The sequence below is a fragment of the Triturus cristatus genome, chromosome 8 (genome assembly GCF_964204655.1).
Source record: "Triturus cristatus chromosome 8, aTriCri1.1, whole genome shotgun sequence".
Lineage (NCBI taxonomy): Eukaryota > Metazoa > Chordata > Amphibia > Caudata > Salamandridae > Triturus > Triturus cristatus.
Genome location: NC_140591.1, coordinates 1,407,392,929 through 1,407,417,118, shown reverse-complemented (window position 1 = coordinate 1,407,417,118; position 24,190 = coordinate 1,407,392,929). Strand labels below are relative to the sequence as shown.

The 24,190-nt window shown below is 47.5% G+C and overlaps 1 protein-coding gene across 1 annotated transcript in view; it reads left to right on the top strand.

Annotated features, from left to right (window-relative positions):
• LOC146805830 (uncharacterized) overlaps positions 1-24,190 on the top strand; it is a 497,986-nt gene that overhangs the window by 261,865 nt on the left and 211,931 nt on the right. Inside the window, exon 5 of the mRNA XM_085623825.1 lies at positions 13,577-13,651. Within this exon, the coding sequence (XP_085479951.1) occupies positions 13,577-13,651 (75 nt within the window). The remainder of the gene's footprint in view (positions 1-13,576; positions 13,652-24,190) is intronic.

Below are 24,190 nucleotides of genomic sequence, written 5' to 3'. Positions count from 1 at the left end.
TTTTATAAATATTAAAATATGAAATTAACATTTAAAAAACCTTTGAAATTCACTGAAAAAACCATAGGTTTTACAGACGTTATAGTTAGGAATTAGCATTTAAAAAACCTTAGAAATTCACTGAAAAAACCATAGGTTTCAGGGTCATTATAGCTAGTTGGACATTTGACTCATATAAAACCAGAGAAATTCGCCCGTTATTCAATTCAAAGGTTCTTTATTTTGGCCATGTTGGCCATAAAAGAGTACAAGATAAAACTTAATAAAAACATGGTTAAAAACCATTAACATTTTAAAAGATAAATTTCATAGGAACAGTGGACGTCTTTATAAAAAGATAAAGATAAACGTATTTAATCATTAACATTCAATGTCAATTAATTGGCGCCGCTTCGACCACATAGCTAGCAAGAACTTGGAAAGTGCAAAGACAATAGGACTTGATGAGTCGGACTTGAGAATTCTATAAGCAGGTAAACAGTTTTTAAAACCAAGATTTTTACAAAGGGGAAGCAGCCAGTGCCTCCTGGATTTGATGTATGCAGGGCAGAAGAAGAGAACATGAAGTTCATCCTCTACATCACAACTACACCCGGGGCAGGACTTATTTGCTGTAACTGACCAGTTGCTAGTAAAGGCTTTTAAAGCTAAAGTGCCATATCTCCATTGTAAAAAGAGTTTCCTTGCCTGGAGCGGAAAAACAATATCCATAAAATTCTCAAAGAAATAGACGTTTTTGACAGTTAGAAATGATTTAGTCAGGGTACCAGTATTAGAAGCACATATAATGGAATTCAAGTGTTTTTCCTTAAAAATCTGAGTAAGGGACTTACTCGAGACTTGGCAACAGGAGCTTTCCGGGCTATCCCATAAGGGCGATAATCCCAATCTTAAGAATTCATGTTTAATAAATGCCAACCAGGGGATTTTCCCAGAGCTACTATAAGTTAATATCTGCTTGAGCTCTTGCCTGTAATATGACAAATCTGGTGTTGCCCATAGCCTGCACCAAAACCTTAAGGGCGTTAGTGCTAGCTCGTCTTCTATTGGTCCTAGTCCCAGATCTAACCTGAGGGGGAGGAGCGGAGTGCCCTGAGGGAGTGTCAGGAGCTGCCTAATAAATTTGGTTTCTATTTTCGCAATGGTTGAACCACTTAAATGCCCCCACAACTCCCCACCATAGAGGGCTGCAGCCCTTGCTTGGGTCTTATAAATCTCTAGGGCTGGGCTCACTGGCTTGTATGTGGATGAGTTTGAGACCTTAAGGATAACCCCCGCCAGCTGTGACAATTTCAATTGTGATTTGACCTGTTGCGGACCCCAGTAGAGATTCTCTTCGAGAGTAACCCCCAAATATTGAAATGTCGTGACCCTTTCCAGCCTTACACTTCCCAGGGTCGGGCTAGCACGGGTGGAAGCCGGAGGATTAAATATCATGAATTTTGTTTTATTGACATTTATGTCCAAACCACGAATTCGACAAAAATCTTCAAAGCCATTCAGTATACGTTGGATTCCCACGGGGGACTTAGAGAGAAGGAGCGTATCGTCGGCGAACATGATCGCCGGAACCCTCCTACCTGCCAACCTTGGGGCATCATTGTTTGGTACATTTTCCAGATGAGCAATTACACCGTTGACATAGAGGGAGAACAGGGTTGGTGCCAAGACACAACCCTGTCTCACACCTCTGCCAACCAGGAACCTTGATGACAATGCCCCATTCCTACCACATCTAACCTGGGCAAAGTTCCCCTCGTGTAGTCCCATCAGTACCTGCAGAATTTGTTGCGGAACACCAAGATTGTTGAGGACCCCCCAAAGTTTGTCCCGTTGGACTAGGTCAAATGCGGACCGGAGGGCCACGAACACCATGTAGAGGCTAACACCCTCAATCTTTGCCGTTTTCCAGTATAATAGTATCAGGCGAAAGATCTGGTCCAAGGTGGACGTGTTCCTCCTGAACCCTGCTTGAAGAGGAGTTAGAATATCATTTTCCTCTATCCACGCCAGCAAACGATCCAGAACCAGCCGTGCAAACATTTTTTGCGGGACATCTATGCGGCTAATAGGCCTATAATTGGCTGGGAGCAGGGGAGAGCCCGTCTTGAAAATTGGGACAATCTCTGCTCCCAGCCAAGTATCTGGGACTTGCATGCCTCTAAGGATTGCATTAAAGAGGATGAAAAAATAAGGGCCCCAAATCCCTGGTTGGTGTCTGAATAAGTCCCCCGGGAGTTTGTCCAGCCCCGGAGCCTTACCCACAGCAAGTTTGCCAATCACACGAGTTACCTCCTCCAGGGAGAATTCTAGTACCTCTGGGCAAGTGGATGAAACTAAAGGAGCCAACACAACATCCTTTGGCTGATTGTCTGAATATAGGGCTTCAAAGTGTGCTTCCCATGCCGTTGGAGCAATGTTAGGTTCTATTGCTGGTCTGAGTTCCCCCGAGCCTGTACTAACTAATGACCAGAATCTACGGGCGTCCCTAGCTTCCAGAGCAATGGTTAGGTTAGTCCACCTGTCCATGTCCCAGTCTTTTCTTGCATTGGCCATTACCCCCTTATTTGACTGCCAAAATCAACTTCGACTTAGCCTTCCTGCAAGTGGAGTTGTACCAGGACGCAGCTGGAGTTCTTTTCTTCTTTGCTGAAGCCAGGGGATTAAGAACTTCAGCTAGATTTGAAACTAAGGCCGAATGAATAGACCTTAGCTTTTCATTATAATCTGGGATAGGGACTTTAGTGATTAGGACCTCGACCTCCATTAGTCTAAGGAGGACAATATCATATAGTTTGCCTAAATCATCTTGTGATTGCAATAGTTTACCCCATTTTACCCTACGTCTGTTATTAGAGAGGCCTTCATCTGGGTCATTCGGAACCAGCCTTAAAATTTCAGTTGGGCCTAAGGGTTTCATTTCCAAGCATAATGCATTGTGATCGCTATCTGACCTTTAGATTACACTGAAGTCAACAACTCTAGACCACAACGTTGTTTCGACCATAATATAGTCCAGGCGTGATTCTTGGCCCCTCTTGTTAAAGGTAAAAATCGACAGAATGTCGGGCGATGTATGCCCGTTACAAGCCCTTAAAGAGTTATTTAAAGTAAGGGCCAAGATCTGGGTCGCCAACGAAGACCATATCTTTGGTCGGGGGGATTGGCAAGATGGAATAGCCCAGTAGTCGTCCTCTCCCATGAGAGCCCCTTTGTTAATTCCCAAGAGGGGCTCATAGTGGCAATTCACATCACCAGCTACCAAGAGGTGGCAGTCGCCTAACAGTGAACTAAGAAAATTAGATAATACATCTATAGTAGGCGACTCAGAGGCCAGACTTACAGGGCGTGAATACACGTTCACAATGGCTAACTTGAAAGAATTAGGCCATTTGATAATTATGCATTGAACATCATCGGAGTATGTGAGCAGATTCTCCGGCGTACAACCCAGATGGAGTGCGACCCAAATAGTGAGACCGCCCGAGGGTCTTCCTTTCCCTCCCCACCTAGCAGGGACATGGTAAGTGGCAAATCCTACTCTGAAATGTTCATCCCTGGCCCAGGTCTCCTGGAAAAGACAAATATCGTGTTGGTCCACCAGGGCCCCACACTCTGTGCAGTGTAATTTATTCGTCAGACCTGCCACATTCCATGATAAAAATTTTAGAGGCTTCAGAGGAATAACATTGTTAACAATTGGATCACTACCAGTTACATCACTACCAATTGCAATGCTGCCCACATGTGCTTCTCCCCGAATATTCAGTTCTGGGGTCTGTACTATGGAAGGCAACACTTCACTCCACGGTACCTCGGGAGCAAGCAACATGTTGGATGCCTGCGATTGGGTAGCGAAATCCTTGGAAATGGTAGTGGTAAGTGAACCGATGCTAAAGAGCTCTGGTATTCCATCTGAGTTTGAAAAACTCCTATATAGTATGGGGCAGGAGATGTTCAACTTAGTGTGCCGTAGTCAATCCACCATTTCCAAGTTGCTAAACCGGTTATGCGTGGGTACATTACACTGGTCGGCTAATCGCCCCTGCCATCCCCTCTCTGATTTTCTTCTACCTGCATGTGTTACCCAAGACCATCCACCTCCACCATTCAGTGATTCAGGATAGAAGAATGACAGAGGAAGGTAATGGATGGTTGACCCACTGATATTGTGACTCCAAATACAAATGTGCGCCACAGTACGGGGATCCCTGAAGTTGATCAGCACGCTGTCACCTGTGATAGTTTTGGGGCTGCGGCCCACCCAAGAAACCCTACGTACCATCAGAATTTCACTAGTAATGTGGAGGGGTAATGGTCTATTAATATTAAGCCAATGAGTTGCTTTATTTTTTAGTGATGCAAACGATTCCTGGGTTGAATTAGTCATCTCGGGGATCCCCGCCAGTACAACCAGATATGGACTGGTTTCCGGCGGTAAATCAATTATAGTGGCCCCCTGAGATCCCACCTGAGCCGGTATCTGCCTAGCTAAGTGTTGGGGTAATGGGGGCGTGAGATCGTCCCTTGTTGGAATTTGGACTTTATTGACATTTGAGGAGGGCAGCTCTAATTGGGACTGGATATGATCTAATCTAGCTGCTTCGAGCACAGGATTAGTTACAATATTATCCACTCTCGGACCAGTTGACTTTATGTCGGCCAGAATACCACTTAAGGCAAATTCTAGTTGAGAAAGCTGATTCTCAATTCGGCCAAGTCTCTCTTCTAGTGGTCCAAGTGTAGATCTCCATAGGGCGCCCAGTTTTGTAAACAAAAGATCCTCTGTCGTTAATATTCCACTAGTGGGCTGAACGACATCTGCCTCCTTCGACCCTGAGCTCGATACGATTGGTGTTGACAGGGCGTGCCTAGTCGGATCACTGAGGACATTGCACCCATTAGTGGGTGGTATTACAACGCTAACGCCCGACCCTTTGACCAATTTCAACTTCCTAGTACGAGATGAATTTTTGGCTATATGCTTCCTCTTAAATTTTGGCTTGGCACCTGTATGTCTCTCCCTAGGATTCCGGATTCCTAGGTTCTCCGAGGAGCTGGCCAGAGTAGGGGCATCATTGTCCGTTGAGGGCTCCGTTGTTTTTGAGCTCAGGTTTGATGCTGTAATCTCATTGTCTTGCGAAGAGAGGGGGGATTGAACAAATGCCTGGGCAAGAGTCAGATTAGTGCAGCCGTCGTGCTCCGGTGTGCGCGCAGCGGCAAAATGACCCATTGAAGAGCGTTTGGCCATAACAAGATCTTGCAACACTCGTCTCTCCATAAGGGTTATCCCCTGATCAATCACTGAATTGGCCCTAGTAATGAAATTATCCAAAGTTCCTGTTAATTGGCCTCTAGCAGCTGAAGTTTTATTCCTCAAATTGCGAGCCATGGTAATACTAATGAGAAGTTTTCGCTCGCTTGGTTCTCAGGCTCTGCAGAATGTAGAGTACGTACTTACAGCAAACAAAAGAGGAATGGCCCGGTCTGGTCTACCTCGGTCTAGAACGGGCTAAAACGGGTCCGCCCTTGACCCGGGCTTCGCCCGGCGCATGCACCCGCGCGTCCCGCGAAGCGGGGGAGGAGGTGGTATTATACCCGTAGGCAGTGGGCGGAGACACAGGGAAGAGGACACAACTGTGCTGCAAAGCGGGCTGCTGGTCCTCGCAGTCCCGTGAGCTTCAACAATCCACAAACACCAGACTAGTCCTACTGCTGTGAGCGGCTCCCGCGAAGCGGGGGCCGCGAGCAGTATTAAGCAGCAGGCAAAGGGCAGTGACACAGGGAAGAGGACACAGCTGTGCTGGAAACCGGGCAGCTGGTCCTCGCAGTCCCGTGAGCTTCAACAGTCCACAAACACCAGACTAGTCCTACTGCTGCGAGCGGTATTGAGCAGCAGGCAAAGGGCGGAGACACAGGGAAGAGGACACAGCTGTGCTGGAAACCGGGCTGCTGGTCCTCGCAGTCCCATGAGCTTCAACAGTCCACAAACACCAGACTAGTCCTACTGCTGTTAGTTGAGCTAACTATAACTCGCACACCCGCAATGCACTGGTGATGATGTCACATATTACATCACTCATGACATGGTCAGTGACATCACTGATGACATCACTGATGACATCTCAAATGACATCACTGATGACATCACTGATGACATCATCCAGTGAATGTGTGTTTCTGTAAAGTTTAAATATTTTTCATATATATCTATGCCAAGGTGTATTGAAGAAAGAGTGAATTTACAAGTCCCTGAATGGATTATTTAGTAGGTGCATGCCTGACTGTATAAGTGAGTGATTGAACATGTGTTACTGAATGTATGGGTTAGTAAGACTCACCAAAGGCAAGCCCGTCTGCGCCCATCCGCGACCCGACTGCGGCCAGTGTCAGGAACCCTGGACCTTCCACTACCCATCGCTATGACACCACCACCCTCATCGCACTCAACCCTGGAAGACTTAGAGAATGCTAACAGGCATCGCCGAACATGACCCAGGGCCAGTTCTCCTGCCTCCACTGCAACCAGACTCTCATCGACCCTCCAACACCGCCAATGCCAGCACTGGCGACACCCGAAAATGCATCCTCCTCAATGTACGCTCCGTACACAAACAAGCCATGGAAATCTGGAACCTACTCGACTCTCTCTCGCCCGACATCGCCTTCTTCACAGAGACCTGGACCAACGCATCCTCCGCCCCTGACATCAGCACCGCCATCCCAGACGGATACAAGATCCAGAGGAAAGACCGCCCCAACGACCCAGGAGGGGGCCTCGCTATCGCCCACAAGAGCACCCTCCGCCTCACCACCTCCAGCAAAACCTTCCCCTCCGCCGAACACCTGCACTTCCAGATCCAGACCACCCACAAAGCCACACTCCGAGGAACCCTCATCTACAGACCCCCGGCCCCTGAACACCCTTCGCCACCACCATCACCGACTTCATTGCACCCCATGCCATCGCCTCAACAAACTACATACTCATTGGAGACCTGAACTTCCACCTCGACAATCCCAGCGACCCCAACTCCACTATCCTTCGTCACAACCTCGCCAGCATCGGACTTAAACAACTCGTCAACACACCGATCCACAGAGCAGGACACACCCTCGACCCCATCTTCGCAGCAGGAAACAGCATCCAATACAGCCACACAACACAGCCACCATGGACCGACCACCACTGCGTACACTTCGCCATCAACAAACCCAAGGCACCCAAACCAGCCCCACGCCCACCACGAATGAACTGGAGTAAGGTTACCGACGAGCAACTTAACTCCACCCACACCCGAGACAACCACACCTGGGCTCCCGACGCAAACGACGCAGCCAGAGAACTCTGCGCCTGGATATCCAACTGCGCATATGAGCTCGCCCCGCTACGCAACTCCAACAGACAGCGGCCCAGGAAAGCTGCCTGGTTCACCACCGCTCTCCAGGAAGCCAGACGCACCTGCAGATGGCTGGAGAAGAACTGGAGAAACACCAAGACAACCAAAAACCACACCACCTACAAGGACGCCATGACGGACTACCACAACCAGATCAGAGCCACCTAGAGGTACTTCATCCACAACAAAATCCTGGCCAACTCCACCAACTCCAAGGAACTTTTCAGTGTCATTCAAGAATTCACCAACCCACGCAGCGAAGCCACAGACATCACCTCATCCCAAGACCTCTGTGACAAGCTTGGAACCTATTTCCACCTAAAGATCAAAAACCTCTACGACAACTTCATCGACCATCCACCTGGTGCCACAGATGACCCCCCACCCCCCAGAAACACCAGCCAGCCCACCATCTCCAACTGGATACCAATCATGGCCGAAGACACCGCCTCAACCCTGAAAAGCATCCACTCGGGGGCCCCCACCGACCCATTCCCCCCTCACATCTACCACAGAGATGAGGCTGCCATCGCACCCAAACTACAACGCACCATCAACACCACCTTCAAAAGAGGCACCTTCCCAGACAACTGGAAGCGCGCAGAAGTCAGACCTCAGCTCAAGAAGCCCACAGCTGACCCCACCAACCTCAAGAACTATCGGCCCATATCGCTCCTCCCCTTCGCAGCCAAAGTTGCAGAGAAAACAGTCAACAAGAAACTGACACGATTCATTGAAGAGAACACCGTCCTCGACCCGTCCCAATCTGGATTCCGAAGCAACCACAGCACAGAGACCGCCCTACTCGCCACCACAGATGACATCTGCACCCTCCTGGATCAAGGCCACTCCGCAGCCCTCATCCTACTCGACCTATCAGTGGCCTTCGACACCGTCTCCCACCACACACTAGTCGCCAGACTACACGACGCAGGCATACAAGGAACAGCCCTGGACTGGATCCGATCATTCCTCACCGGAAGAAGCCAAAGGTTCAGACTCCCACCCTTCCTCTCCGACCCCACGAAAATCATCTGCAGAGTCCCACAGGGCTCATCCCTAAGCCCCACCCTCTTCAACATCTATATGGCCCCCCTCGCAGCCATCGTCTGACAACATGGCCTCAACATCGTATCCTACACCAACGACACCCAGCTCATCTTCTCCCTCATCAAAGACCCCACTACTGCCAAACTCAACTTCCGGAAAGGAATGCAAGACTTCGCAGTCTGGATGACCAACAGTTGCCTGAAGCTCAACGACGAGAAGACAGAAGTCCTCATCCTCGGTACCACCCCTTCTGCATGGGACAGCACCTGGTGGCCGACCACCCTCGGAAGCCCACCTACCACCTCAGACCACGCCAAGAACCTCGGCATCATACACGACTCATCACTCACCATGAAATGACAGGTCAACGCCGTCACCTCCAGCTGCTTCAACACCCTCCACATCCTCCGCAAGACCTTCAAGTGGATCCCCCCTGAGTCAAGGAAGACAGTCACCCACGCACTCATCACCAGCAGACTGGACTACGGAAACGCACTCTACGCCGGCATCAACAAGTCCCTACACCGCAAACTCCAGACAATACAGAACACCACTGCCAGACTGGTCCTCGGCATCCTCCGACACAAACACATCAGTCAACACCTACGAAGTCTCCACTGGCTCCCCGTGGAGAAAAGAGTCACTTTCAAAACCCTCACTCACACCTACAAATGCCGACACAACAACGGACCCAAATACCTCAACCACAGAATCAACTTCTATGTACCCAAATGAAACCTCCGATCTTCCAACCTCCCACTGGCCGAAACCCCACGCATCCACATAGCCAGAGCAGGTGGAAAATCCTTCTCTCACATTGCAGCCAAGACCTGGAACAAGCTACCGGCAGACATCAGATGCACCCCCTTTCTGAACACCTTCAGGAAGACCCTTAAGACCTGGCTCTTCAGCTAAACAAATGTGCGGACCCCGCCCACCCTCAGCACCTTGAGACCCTCACGGGTAAGTAGCGCGCTTACAATTCCCTGATTGATTGATTGGTACGTTTGTTAGCTGACCAAGCCGAAGTGATGTTGTAGTTCCAATTAAAGGCAGTCCAATCTGCACAGTTGCCATAGTCTTTACCTTTGTCATGGAATAACCAATGTCATTTTTCCAGGCTAGTGTCAGCCCAAGCACCCACGGTCTGATATGTTTACAGACCACCTGCTATAGATTTCCCCACTGTGGGCTGGAGTTGTTCATTTCTTATTGGAGCTGGGGACTTTTTCATTCCTTATGTATTTATGGCTCTTCTTACTCACAAGAGTTCCACATCAAGTTGTTGGTGTGTTGTTAATTTGGTGCAAGCAACAAGCATCTCTGGCCTGGAGTATAATCTTTCAAGTGGGTACACCTGTGAAACCAAAGACTAAAACCCTCCAGCTTCTTGAAGAGAGGAACACGTATTTTGTGTATGAGTGGCCCTGATACAAATCCAATGGACCTAATGATGAACCAAGAATGTTAGTACCAGAAGCATAGGCAGCTGCAGTTTATCATACTCCCTTGGCTAACACCTGTGGTTATGTGCTCCCTGCCTTGTTGACTCTACCCTGACAACATTATATTGTTCTGGTCATTTTGGAATGGGCAGAAGGTCTGTCCAGTCCTGCTAGTCACTGATGAAGAACTCCCTTCCATCTCTTTTCATTACCCCATGAGACTATACCCTCTTCACTTTCTTCCTCTTTGTCATTAGCCCTCTTTCACTGTGTTTCAAGGGGTGATGGTGGGGTTGTGGTTGGAAAGAAGTCTACTTTAACAGCATAGTGCCAAGAGTACCAGAGTCAGTGTGAGAGACATTACAAAAAAAGTGAGTGAGGCTGAGAGATAGGAGAGAAAAGAAGAGCTGGGAAAAAGAGGGGCATGGTGAGTGAGACTTCGTACAAAAGTTTAACATCGGATGCTGTGTAACTGCTGCATTTGCTGCATAATTGAAATGAACGCAGGCAAAAAACCAAGCGACCGTTGGATACCAAACCTCTTTTGACCAGTAGGATTCTCAGGGTCTGGTCATCAAGTGAGACGTAGACAGCTCCTTTCTGGCACTGGACAACTCATTCAGTTGATCTATATTATGTTTAGCATGAAATGCAACAGGCTAAAACTTCTCCATGTGCTGACTTGGGACTGGGTTTTGTGGAAAAGCTCAGCATTCTGAGGCCCGAACCTCTAAATTCTCTATTTTCTGTTGAGTCTGAGAAGAATCCCTTGTACCTTGCAAACCTATGCAATCTCTGTGCCAGCTAATGGACAGACCTGCTTTCTAAAGTCTGCGTAACCTCCAAGGCGGCTTTTCTTTTTAAAGATCTGTTTAACCTGAGGGACAGCCCTGCTGTGTGGGATCTAAACATGTAGGCTATTTACATTTATAACAGGTCTCATGCGAGTGCATGTTCTGTATGACTCCTGATATGTAGTTCTGATGTCCATATCCAGCAAGGGTATAGCAAGAAATGTAGGATATAAACTACTTCCAACCAGACTTCTAATGGTAAGGAGTGAGTGAAGTAAAAAGCCCGATGCTCACTCGAAGATTCCCTTCACTGTTTCATTCATCTATTTATACATCTTGACACTTGACAGTCTTCCAGCTACCCACCCATCCTTTCAACCTTTCACCCATCTTTCCTCCATCCCTTTATCTATCTGTTGACCGTGACACTGTCCATCCATCCATTCTTTCATCATTCTATCCATTGTTCTTATTACCCATTAATCCTTTCACTGTTCTTTCTTTTCTTCCTTCCTTCCTTTCACACTTCCTTTCAGCTTACTTTCCTTCTTTCCTTTCATCCTTTTATTCCTTTCAACAGTCGATCTTATTTTTTCGACAATTGCTTCCTAGCTTACTTCTTTCATCCTTTCCTCCTTTCACCTTCGTATGTGCCCATCGGTCTTTCTTCTCTCTTCCACTCACTCCATTCACACCTCTCTGTTTGTGTTTTCCTCATTTGTACCATTGCCTTCTGTATGTCTTTCACTATAAAGGCCCATAAAGAAATAATCGTCGGTTTAGTAGAACTCAGCTTCCCAGCCCGGCGGCTGGTAACGAGAGGGGCTTCAAGAGGCCACTGAGGGACAGAATTGATGGGCCTTGGTAAACTGTAGGATCGTTCCACTGTCTGAAACATGAACCTTTAGAATTCGTGTCACTAAATTCAATGTTTTTCATTTTCCTGGAGTGTTTGAGCCCCGTCTCCTAATCAAGTTTTTTTTTTCACAAGAACAGTATTAATTTGGTATCAGAAAAAAAAGCCTTTATGTTGGGTTACCCCTTGGCATCTCGTGGCAATCTTCCTGTCACTCTCTGTCTTTCAATGACCATTTCTATGGCAGTCTTCCATCCTCGCGGCCACTCGTTATCTTCTGTCTTTCATCTCAGTCAGTACTTCACTTTCATTCTCTTTCTCTGACAATATCACTCACTCCAGCATTTCCTCTGCTATTGTCTCTGACACGTTCTCTGCATGTCGACTGCACTGCCTAGTTTCTCTGTCACCATCTCCCTTTCACTCTACCTTTTTTTGCATAACCCCTCCCCTTATTTCCTCACTCGAGAGTGAGGGGTCAGGGGAGTGTTGGCCCTCAACACTCTCTATTTGGAATTAAGTTTTTCACAGAGTAGGAATTACAGAATGTAAGCAAATATTTTACAGCATTTTCTGGTTTCTGAGCTGTCACTGCCTTCATCTGAGACCAAGGGAAGCAAGGACAGTTCCACAGGGCGAACCAGCAGGCGCGTCGCTAGAATGAACATTGTTGAGGTCTGTGGAGGTGGGAGTGGTCTCCGGAGTGTCTCAGATATTCCAGTTCTCCTCTTTGCATCACGTTCGTCTGCAGTCTCCAGGTTAGACAGGGCGACCTTTTTCTCGAGATGTCTTTTGAAATCCTCCACCTGCTACACCACACCTGATCTCTGTCCTCTTCAGCACTCCCTTTGCACTCTGATCTGCAAATACCTCCTTGCATCTCCCAACCCACCCTACCCACTCATCACTTATCCACTCATCTGTAAGCACTGCCTTTTCATAGAACCACATTTACTATTGGCACACTCTGACCATTGCTGTGTGCGCTCCACAGAGAGGCCAAGGATTGGATGTTCATTTATTCTGAATCCCCTTATACTGACTTGCACTGTAAAAAAAAAATCACACTGCCTTTGGCCTGAACTCCACATCTCTCAATAACAGCCCTATATAAAAACCCACAAGTCGAACTCAAACAGATACATACAGCGGACTCTTTACAGTAAACACTGCACATGAGTAATATGCAGCATTAAAACTCACTACAGAAACGCCTCATGGAAAAAATCTAATACTCTTATGGGATTCAAGAGTAAGTAACACTTGAAATGCAAACAGAAACAAAATCGTTCTTCCAGGATGGGAAGCCAGTGTCTGCTTTTACTGGCTGCAGCATTCGCCCGGTGATAGGGCATGGGGTGGGGGCAGCAGAGTTACAGATGGGGCTCTGGCCCCCCCACCATGCCCCCTAGTGACGCAACTGCAAACCAGGGTAGAAGGACAGCAGCTGCTGCCCCATGCTTGCACCTAACTAACGACCACGGACATACAATTTTAGCACAAAGAAGTCAATGTTTTATTGTAAATGTGCAGCAGGGTGAGGTTTTGCGACATGACTGGGTGATGTTAGAAACTACAGTACAGGTGTTTTACCCGAGGCAGGACCAATTAAACGTGGACGGGCCTCGCCTGCAATGGATTTTGAAGTCAGATTTGGACAGGTGTCGTGTAAATGGTTCTCATCATAAGCAGCAAAGCGTGCATGCATTTACATTTTTTTTTCAAGCTTGGTAACATGGGGCCTCTAACAACACTGGCACATTTCTAGAGCGAGAAACACGGTCTCGGAAGACTCACAAAGTGCAAATGGACCTTTCTGAAGCACAGCCAAGATCGCAGCCCAAGGACGCTAAAGCTCCCTAAATGTATTCCGAATTATCCGGCGCGCATTGTTAAGCAATTAAACCGCTTAATATTTAAAGGAAATGTTTTATATGCTCGGCAGTTACATTAAGATTATTTTTTTGGCAGCACATATTCGGTAAACAAAACAGAGCATGGCACTTATTTTTAATTCTCTCTTCTTCAAAGAGCGTCATCAGCACGGAAGCGCAGCTCGTCTTGTCGACCCCGCCCCGAAGTCGGACACCAGAAGGAGTCAAACAGGTAAGGCGGACAGGCCTGTTAATGAAGGTATGCATGCCACCAGGTGGATACGAAATGGTGCATATTGCTGGCAAAATCAGGGAGGGGCCATCTGTCTGAAAGGGAGAGCGGACATTCAGCTGTGCTTGGCGGGAAACAGATCCCATTCAGACCGAGACGGGGCCTTCCCTTCTGGAGCTGTCATTGTCCAGGTAGCCCTTCATCTGAAAGGAAAAGGGAGGTGACTTCAAGGAAAGTAAAATGATCAGGTATTTTAAAGCAATATACCTCAAAACTGTGCATTTAATTTGGGAGACTAAACAGACGCTTTGTTTCATTCCTCAAATTGTATCGAGTTTGTTGAATACTTTGGTCCCACCGGAGGCAATGATAAAAACACGTCTGTAACAGCCAATGAGCTAATATTTACTTTAAAGCATGCATTTGTTGAGGATCCAGGTATTCGCCATACATTTGTATTTTTGGGGTGAGTGAAGAAGACCTCCATTTGGTTACCTTTAGTGGTTGGTGAAGAAATTAAGGGTGACTCCTTTGTGCTAAAGGGGAGACTTATTTCTTTATGGTCATCCTTCTCAATCAATCAATCAATTACGGGGATTATAAGTGCACTACTCACCCGTGAGGGTCTCAAGGGAAGATGTCAGCAGGTCCGTTTCAGTCAAAGAGCCAGGTCTTCAGAGCCTTCCTGAAGGTGTTCAGGGAGGGGGCACGTCTGATGTCGGTGGGGAGCCTGTTCCCGGTCTTGGCCATGATGTAGGAGAAGGATCTTCCCCCTGCTCTGGCTCTGCGGATGCGCAAGGTTTGGGCGAGGAGGAGGTTAGTGGAGCGGAGGTTTTGTTTGGGTATGTGGAGGGTGATTCTGTTGTTGAGGTATTGTGGTCCTGTGTGGTGTAGGCACTTGTAAGCCTAGGTGAGTATCTTGAAGGTGACTCTTTTCTCAACGGGAGCCAGTGGAGCTTGAGTAGGTGTTGGCTGATGTGTTCGTGTTGAGGGACCCCGAGGACGAGTCTGGCGGCGGTGTTCTGAATTGTCTGGAGCTTGCGTAGTAGAGACTTGTTGATGCCGACGTGGAGGGCGTTTACATAGTCCAGTCTGCTGGTAATGAGTGCGTGGGTGACTGTCTTTCTTGCCTCGGTGGGATCTATTTGAAAGTCTTACGGAGGATGCTGAGGGTATTGAAGCACCTCTAGGTGATGGTATTGACCTGTCGATTCATGGAGAGGGAGGAGTCGAGTACTATGTCGAGGTTCTTGGCATGGTCTGTGGAGGTCAGGGGGTGCTGAGGGCGGTGAGCCACCAGGTTTTGTTCCATGCTGAAGGGGTGGTTCGGAGGATGAGGACTACTGTCTTCTCCGAGTTGAGTTTAAGTCAGCTGTTGCTCATACAGGCTGCGACATCTTGCATTCCTTCCTGGAAGTGGAGTCTGGTGGTGGTGGGGTCATTGGTGAGGGAGAGGATGAGCTGGGTGTCGTCAGCATAGGAAATTAGGCTGAGGCTGTGCTGTCGGACGATGGCGGCAAGGGGAGCCATGTAGATGTTGAAGACGGTTGGGCTGAGTGATGATTCCGGTGGGACTCCGCAGTTGATTTCTGTGGGTTCGGGGAGGATGGGTGGCAGTCTGATCCTTTGGCTCCTGCCAGTGAGAAAAGATCTGATTCAGTTGAGGGTGGTGCCTTGTATGCCGGCATCAGGTTGTCTTGCTGTTAGTGTGCGGTGGGATACGGTGTAGAAGGCTGCCGACAGGTTTTGTAGAATCAGGGCTGCGGTGTGGCTTTGGTCGAGGAGGGTGCGGATGTCGTAGGTGGCAGCAAGTAGGGCAGTCTTGGTGCTGTGGTTGCTTAGGAATCCGGATTTGGAAGGGTCGAGGATGGCATTGTCTTTGATGAACCTTGTCAGCTCTGCGTTGACGGTCTTCTCGGCTACTTTTGCTGCAAAAGGGAGTAGCGAGATGGCCCGGTAGTTCTTGAGGTCCGTCGGGTCTGCTGAGGGCTTCTTGAACAGGGGGCCTTACTTCTGCGCGTTTCCAGTTGTCGGGGAAGGAGCTGGTCTCGAAGGTGGTGTTGATGGTGCGTTGTAATATGGGTGCGAGGGTGGTGGCGGCTCTGTGGTATATGTGGGGTGGGCATGGGTCTGTGGGGGCCCCCGGAGTGGATGCCGAGTATTGTTGCGGCGATCTCCCCGGTCGTGATCGGTGTCCAGACAGAGATGGGGGTCTGGCTGGTGATGCCGCAGGGTGGGCTGACTGCAGGGACGGGTGTGTGGTTGTTGAAGTTGTCATAGAGCTTCTTTATCTTCAGGTGGAAGTAGGAGCCAAGTTTGTCGTAGAGGTCCTGGGAGGGGGTGATGTCCGCTGCTTGGTGAATTCCTGTATGACGCTGAAAAGTTCCTTGGAGTTGTTGGAGTTGGCGAGGATTCTGTTGTGGATGAAGGTTGTTTTGGTGGTTCAGATGCGTTGGTGGTAATCCGTCATTGCATCCTTGTAGGTGGTGTAGTTTTCGGGTGTCTTGCTGGTTCTCCAGTTCTTCTACAGGCGTCTGCAGGTGCTTCTAGCTACTTGGAGTTCGGTAGTGAACCAGGCGGCTTTCCTGGGGCAGTTCTTGACGGGGTTGGGCAGCGGGACGAACTTGTCTGCGCAGTTGGCGATCCAAGTGTGAAATTCCTTTGCTGCGAGGTTGGCGTCGGTGGCAACGAGGGGAGGTTGCCGTTGAGGGTGGAGTTGAGTTGTTCTGCAGATGAAGTATCCAGGTTTTGTTTCCTTATTAATACAATAGGCAATGGAATTTGGCAATTAATTTGCCAATGTTTATGCTGGTGATAGAGTGTTTCCCCAGGTTTTTCTTCTCTTATTTGAATCTCGGAGTTTAGATCTTTGTTGCGATCTGAGGCCAAGGACTGCTAATCAGGCCTATGCTTCCATATGCCTTGTATATTTTTTTGTCTTCACCTGCAGTGCAACTTCTGCTACTATGGTACAGGCCTAACCTTGTGTAAGTCCACAAATCTAACATCAGGGCTGTCAATGACCAGTGCAGTCACTTCTCTATGGATAACAAGTCTCTTGATAAATACATACAGTTAGCAGGTCTTCCATGGTCTACAGTAGCCGGCAAAAAGAAGAAAGTCTGACTGCAGCATCGTCTAAATAAAGTATGCAATTCAACATTAAATTAACATTTTAGTTCTATTTGCAGCTTCTAAATTAAAATTCACAATGTATGTGAAATTTGGCCCTTAAAGGGTTAGGGCCTCAGTTACAATGATTTAGCATGGGGTGGCCTGCAAGTAATTTTGCAGCGCTGCCCCAGGCCAAATCTAAGGGGAAGAATGCATCGTTTTTACGAGTTACAGTGCATTCCTCTCCTTTCAGCTGGGACACAATATGGTGCCTAGCACCAATGCGACACCCTTGCACCATGGTGCAAGGATGCATGTGTTGTTGGCAGGATTGTTTTTGTGCAGGAAGGTACACCTTCCTGCACAAAAACAATCCATGGAGGCATTTTCTTCTTTCTATGTATGCTGCACTATTCAGCACACATAGAAAGAGGAAAAACACAAGGTGAAATAAACATATTTCTCCTTGTTACGCCTGACCTAGGGAGGCGTACAGTTTTTGCACAAACCCAGGTTTACAGATCCCTGTAAATTTGAGGATGCATACAAACCTATGGATTTTGTGTGGGAACACCCACCGCAACACCCATGGAATGCCTCCCTAACGCAGTGAAAGGTAATGCAGCGACTTACACTGCACTGCCTTACATCATATCTACAAGGCCATGAAAAGCCACACAAAGTGACTTTGTCTGACCTCGTAGATATGGGTCTGCACTCTGCACCACCTAAGGGTCTTAAAAAGTGATGCACTGGTGGCACAAGGGGCTTGTAAGTAAGCTCCTACGTTTTTAAATGGATTTGAGCTATATCTTTTAATTGTAGCAGTATGAGAGGCAGTTATAACACTTTAACTGCCAGTTGATCAGGTAGTTATAATTTTTAGGCTATTGAGAAATTCTGTGATCTCAGTTAAAGACTTCAAGGGAGTTGTATACAAAGCGAGCAAATTGTTGATAGGAGCTTCCTGTCAGGTGTTTTTCAGTGGGTCTACTACTGTCCATCGACCTATTCAACTCTCCTTTCTCTGTAGGATATCCTCTTAGTGGTACCAGTTGAAGCCAATCCTTTGTCGACAATGAGGACTGGCTTGTTTATAAAGGATCAAGCTTAGGATTGGGGATGTGTACTTTTTTGTTGAAGAATCTTTGTGCACTGTCCGATATTGCTTTTCAGAAACTCTGATTGATTTTTTTTTTTTACATAAGGTACTCCTTAGGACTGGAAATGCACCCCGAAGTTTGCAAAAGAGTGAGAGTGTGAATTGTGGGAACTGATTAAAGATCAATTTAGAGACACATAGAAATGGCATGCTAGCTTTATGCTTTGAATGCTGGAGCATAATAATTCAATTGAAGTTTAGAAAAGATGAAGTCTACACTGCCTTCAGTTCAGAGCAGCCTCTGCTTTCCTGAAGGATGAAACATGGGAGAAATGTTAAGCCCTTCTCACTTGAATCTCTGATGATCAGGACTTGAAACTGAGTGGCTGCAGGATGACCTCATGTACTGGCCCACACACATATTTGGGCAGGGGCATTGTGTACAATATGCTTGGCTGCTGTGGTATTTGTCTGACCTGCACAGATGCAAATGTATTGAATCAGGAAAATATAGTGACCATGATGAATACAGGCCCCAGCTAGGCCCGCAAGGCACAAGGGTTCGCTCTCCTGTAACGGAATCTATAAGGAAGTTGGCACGGAAACTGCAAAGTACAAAAACAAGGTTTATTAACCCTTAAGGGTGGTCCTACAATCCACACAATACCCTTTAGTATTGCATAGAGTAGCACAAAGAACTTGCGTACACAGTCCCCTTTTATACACACCAGAGGGGCTCATAAGTGGGTGGATACAACATGAGGCCGAAGAACATTACCATTTATGGTCATTCTCGATACTGAATCAATACATGGGCGGAGCCAACACACTCCTTGAGCCCGCGAAACACATGGTCAAGCAAGGCTAATTATAACAGATGTGGTCAAGTCTGGGCATGCGCCAAATGGACAAGAGAGAGCTATTTATAAACTGTTACTAGGCAGATTACAAGAGCAACTAACACAAAGGTCGGACTCTCCTCGTGGCGAACACGTGGCAGCATGACAATACAAAATGGAGTCCAAACTTCGGTCAACATAACGGAGAAAACATGATCTAAAGGGAAAGCATTAATGTCGTCAGTAAATGCTTAATCACATTGCTGTTCTAATTTACAACAGACGACCCTTTCAGCATTTACTGAAGACATCCGGTTTCCAAAAATCATCATATATGTCAATTATCATCATTCCTTTAACCTCTTTAGCTAGACGCTTCTGATGAGCAACATCGGCAATAGCTTTCTTATCCGGAATGCAGAATGAAATGCATACAGAACAGAACAATGGTCCACATTGAACACACATACAGAAAAAGAACAAAATTGCTATAATAATACAGAGACCAGTTAAGACCTTCCATCCCCAGGCAGTAACCAATGCCCAAAACCATCCAGAAAAGGACCAAGTGCCGTTTTCTGTGTGGATTTCAGCTGCTATTTTATGCAACTTGTTAATGGCGTTATAAACGGATGGCGTATGATCAGGGATGAACACACAGCAACTACTTCCAATAATTTTACAGGCTCCACCTCGATCAGCTAGCATTACATCTAATACCATACGATTCTGCAATGCAACAATCCTAGTTATTTGTAACTCTTCCGTAAGATTCCCAAGAGCAGCAGCAGTCTGATTTGTCACAGCTTCTACCACTCTTGTTAATCTTCGGATCTTCCTACTATTCAAAGCGGCTCCAACAAAGAAAAACAGTCCTAAGTTAAAATCAATATACTGCTGCAAGCTGGTATCAGTTTGATCCACATCATCAATCGATAAAGTACGTTTATACCTGTTTACAGTCACATTATTCAACAATTTCAAGTCCTTATGGTAAGATGCTGGTGCTAGGAATACAGGAGGTAATAGGAATGATACATAGCATACCCCAGACCACCCAGCCGGCAAACGGTAATAACCTTTATTTCCACACACAAAGTAGGTATTATGGGACGCTAGGAAGGTACTGTTATTCAATCCATCAATGTTCAAGACAGTTAGGCAATCACTAACACCAACAGGGATAAAACCCACACTCTGGACACACAGGTCCGCTTGAGCCTGTGCCACTTGGATCACGAATTTGTCCTTCCCCACAGTGTCTCTGGTGTTCGTGAAGATATAGGGAATGGATTCATTGTCTGGTCGGTACTCTTCCCACTCCCAAATTGTCCCATTCGCTTGTGGATACCCATTCTTGTCTTGATGGCATTCTTTTTAAGTCTAAAAAGCAATCGTCCCACTGTCGGTTTCCGAGTGGCAAACAGTAAGGTGTACCATGCTCTACAAGAGCCATTATGAGAGAAAGGAAGTGGTATGAATGGCGTACCTCCTTTCTTCTGATGGGCCGGCATCATCCCACATATCCAACAGTTCGTAGCGTTTGTAGCAACGTGGGTATGATGCAGCATCTGAATGAAAGTGTTATTCAAATAAGACTGTCGATGCTTCAACTCTTGATACGGCAATGTATAGAAGTAGTGCTCCGCAGGCACCGGAGTCGTCAACACAAGTGTTTTCCGAGCAGGAGTTACCTCCTCTACAAACCATGTTGTTATCCCAACAATAGCTACTGTTAGCATGAACCCCAACGCGCAAAGGATTTTCTTCTTCTCCATGTCAAAGGAAACAATACCCTGATATCTTCCTGAAACTAAAAAGTCTGTCAGAACTCTTCCCCTTGGGCAGCGGTTGATTTCTTCACCAGCGGGCCAAGACGGGTGTCGCTACACTAATGCAGGGCTGATCCCCCCCCCTTGCCTCATCGGCTCTCCGTTTCACTAACCCAAGGGCCGTTCTGACAGTGTGTCCCGGTACTGGAAAACTCACTTCCGTGGTCGAAGATGATATCGCCTTCCTCCAGAAGTCGCGTGGTCCGGAAAGAGCTCCTCAGTGTCACTTGGCTCTGCAGCACGGCCTGTCTCTGCTGCCAGGATTTCTCGTTGATCGGTCAGCACGGCAGACTCCACCAATCCGGGCGGTACCTTTCGACAATGCAAGGAATGGATCCAATTCTTCCTGTTCGAGACTCGCACAGCCGTCCTCGTTGCAAGGAGGACTTGCTCAGGGCCCACCCATCTCGGTTCCAAGCTGTTCGTTCTGTCAAAGACTTTCACCATCACATGGTCACCAGGCCGGAGACCATGTCCTTCACCGGTAGACCGATCAGGGAGCGCCTCTCGGACCTGTTGATGAATAGAAACCAAGTTATCCGTTAACTGTGCCAGATAATCGCTCATCATTACACAAGGTACATCATACACAGCCTTAGGCCTTGGTGGACCCCAAATATTCATTGGGTGTCCGAATACCACTTCATACGGCGTAAGGCCAGTTCGAGAGTGCGGTACTGATCTAATTGACAATAACGCCAGTGGCAGGGCGTCTGGCCAAGTCAAAGACGTTGAAGCTTGGATTTTGGCTATCTTAAGCTTCAGTGTACCATTATACTTCTCGACTAGGCCTGCAGACTGAGGGTGAAACACGGCGTGGAACTTCTGAGTGATGCCTAGACCCTTCAAGACATACTTTATAACATCCGCTACAAAGTGAGGGCCATTATCACTCCACAGAAGTCTACAAACGCCATATCGGGGGAAAAACTCCTTCAGCAGCAGCTTCGCAGTAGTCATTGCAGTATTGTCTTTCGTAGGGTACGCTTCAACCCATTTGCTGAAAGCGCAGACCACTACTAGAACATACTTCAGATTATTACAGCGCTCAAGCTGGATGTAATCCATCTGCAGAACCTCAAAGGGTGCAGTGGGCGTCGCAAATCCTCCTGCTGGAGTTCGAGTACCCTTTCCTGGGTTATACTTCAGACAGATCATACAAGTCTGCACCACCCTCTTTGCCGTGCTAGCAATCTCTGGATGCTCCCAAACTTGAGTAAGCAATTTCACAATTGCGGAGGCTCCAACATGTGCTAGCCCATGTGCTATCTGAACCATAGGTTGTACGAAAGCCGTGGGTAACTTCCATCTATCCATCTGCTTATTTCTCCAACAACCCTCATCATCCAACTCTCCCTCGCTAGCCCATTGTTCCCGCTCTTTATCAGAAGCGGTCCTTTGCATTTCTCGCACTTCCTCCTTCGCATCACGCCATCTTTCCACCTGTGACTTTACTACATACATGGCAGTAGCACCGGGCTGCATCGCAGTCTCCCGCGCTACTCGGTCTGCTAACGCATTCCCTTCCCCAACTTTGTCAACTACTTTCCTATGGGCGCTACACTTAACAATGGCAATTTTCTTTGGGTATGTCAATGCGGTTAAAAGATTGTGAACTAACTCTCCATGCATTATCTGCACCCCATGTGACGTTAGAAACCCTCTCTCCTTCCAGAGTAGGCCGAAGTCGTGCGCTACTCCGAAGGCATAGCGGCTATCTGTGTAAACATTCACACATAATCCTGTACTGAGCTCACATGCTCGTGTTAATGCTATCAGTTCCGCTGCTTGAGCTGATTTCTGCGGTATGCGTGCTGTCTCCACTATTGTTTGTAATGTGGTAATTGCATACGCTGCTGAAGTCGTACCATCTGGTAGCTTCAGACAGGATCCATCCACCCACAGTTCTCCATCTACATCTGGAAAGGGCGTATCCTGGAGATCAATACGACCCTTTGTTTGTTCCTCAGTCACAAGAATACAATCATGCGCTTTCCGCGCCTCAGGCTGAGTTTCGGGGTATGGCAACAATGTTGCCGGGTTTAGTGTTACGCACCTTTTCAACGTAATATGAGGAGCCAAAAGTGTCAACTCATATCCCGTCAAACGGGCACTGGTCAAATGCTGCGTCTTTGTTTGATTAAGCAGGGCATCAACAGCATGGGGGACTAATACCAACAGCTTGTGAGATAACACAATTCCCTCACTTTGGCGTATTGACACAGCTGTCGCCGCAACCGAGCGAAAACACCCTGGTAATGCTCGGGCGACAGGATCAAGTACAGCCGAAAAATATGCACAAGGGCGCTGCTTGTCGCCGTGCATCTGCACTAAAACTGACAATGCACATCCATCTTTCTCATGCACATACAACGAAAAGGGTTTTGCATAATCAGGGGTCCCTAACACTGGTGCTGAACAAAGGGCCTGTCGCAGTTGCTGAAAAGCAGCATCACACTCATCTGACCAAGGGATTGGGATAGGTGTATCCTTTGTCAAAAGGGCTAACAATGGCTTAGCTATGTGCGAAAACCCCAATATCCACTGTCTACAAAAAGAAACAAGACCCAAAAATGCACGGACATCCTTCTGTGTGGATGGTCTCGGTGTATCCAAAATTACTTGGATACGATCCGGTGTGAGTGCACGTCCCTCCTTAGACAAAAGGTGACCCAAATAAGTCACCTTTGGTCTACAGAATTGCAATTTCTTCCGAGATACCTTATGATTGTGGGAGGCTAAAAAGGAAAGTAAGGATAGCGTGCTTTTCTCACAAAGCTCCAGGGTGTCAGCCGCCAACAAGATGTCATCGACATATTGAATGAGGGCGACCCCCTCGAGTAAAACAAAGGAATCCAACTGTCGTTTCAAAGCCTGACTGTAAATACTAGGGCTTTCTGTGTAGCCCTGGGGAATTCTACAAAAACGATAAGATCTATTGTTTAATGTGAACCCAAAAAGAAATCGGCTATCGGGGTGAATGGGAATAGAAAAGAAGGCATTTTTCAAATCAATCACTGAGAACATGGTTGCCGTAGGCGGGACCAAGGTAAGCAACGTCGTGATATCGGAAACCACCGGGTACTGAGGTATCACGATCTTGTTTACCTCCCTCAAATCAATTATGAACCGATAGACCTTTGCATCCGTGTCCTTTTTCAGAATAGGGAGAATCGGACTGTTACAGATATTATAGGGAACTTCTTCCACTACTCCCACTGCGATCAAATCTTGCACAATCTGTATGAGAGCCTCCTCGCCCTCCTGGGAAATACGATACTGCGGGAGGCGCGGTAACACCGCCCCCTCCTGGACACTAATGTGGACCGGAGGAATCACCATTTGTCCCACATCTGTGTCCGAAGTCGCCCATAAAGCTCGAGGGAGGGTGGCCAACAACGCATCCTCTGATATCGTACACATCCGCTCAGACCGGGGTTAATTGTCATTTAAGATCACCCTCACACCCTCAGGGGAGCAGCGGATCGTAGCCCTAAAGTGCTTTAACATATCAAGGCCCATAATGTTATCCGGTGTATACGGAGCAAGCAGAAACGGACAGGGCGCAGAAAAAGAATCAACCTTAAATGTAAGGGGCTGTGAAAGAGGGCTTCGGGAGAGTGTACCGTCAAACCCTACCGATGTAACCACT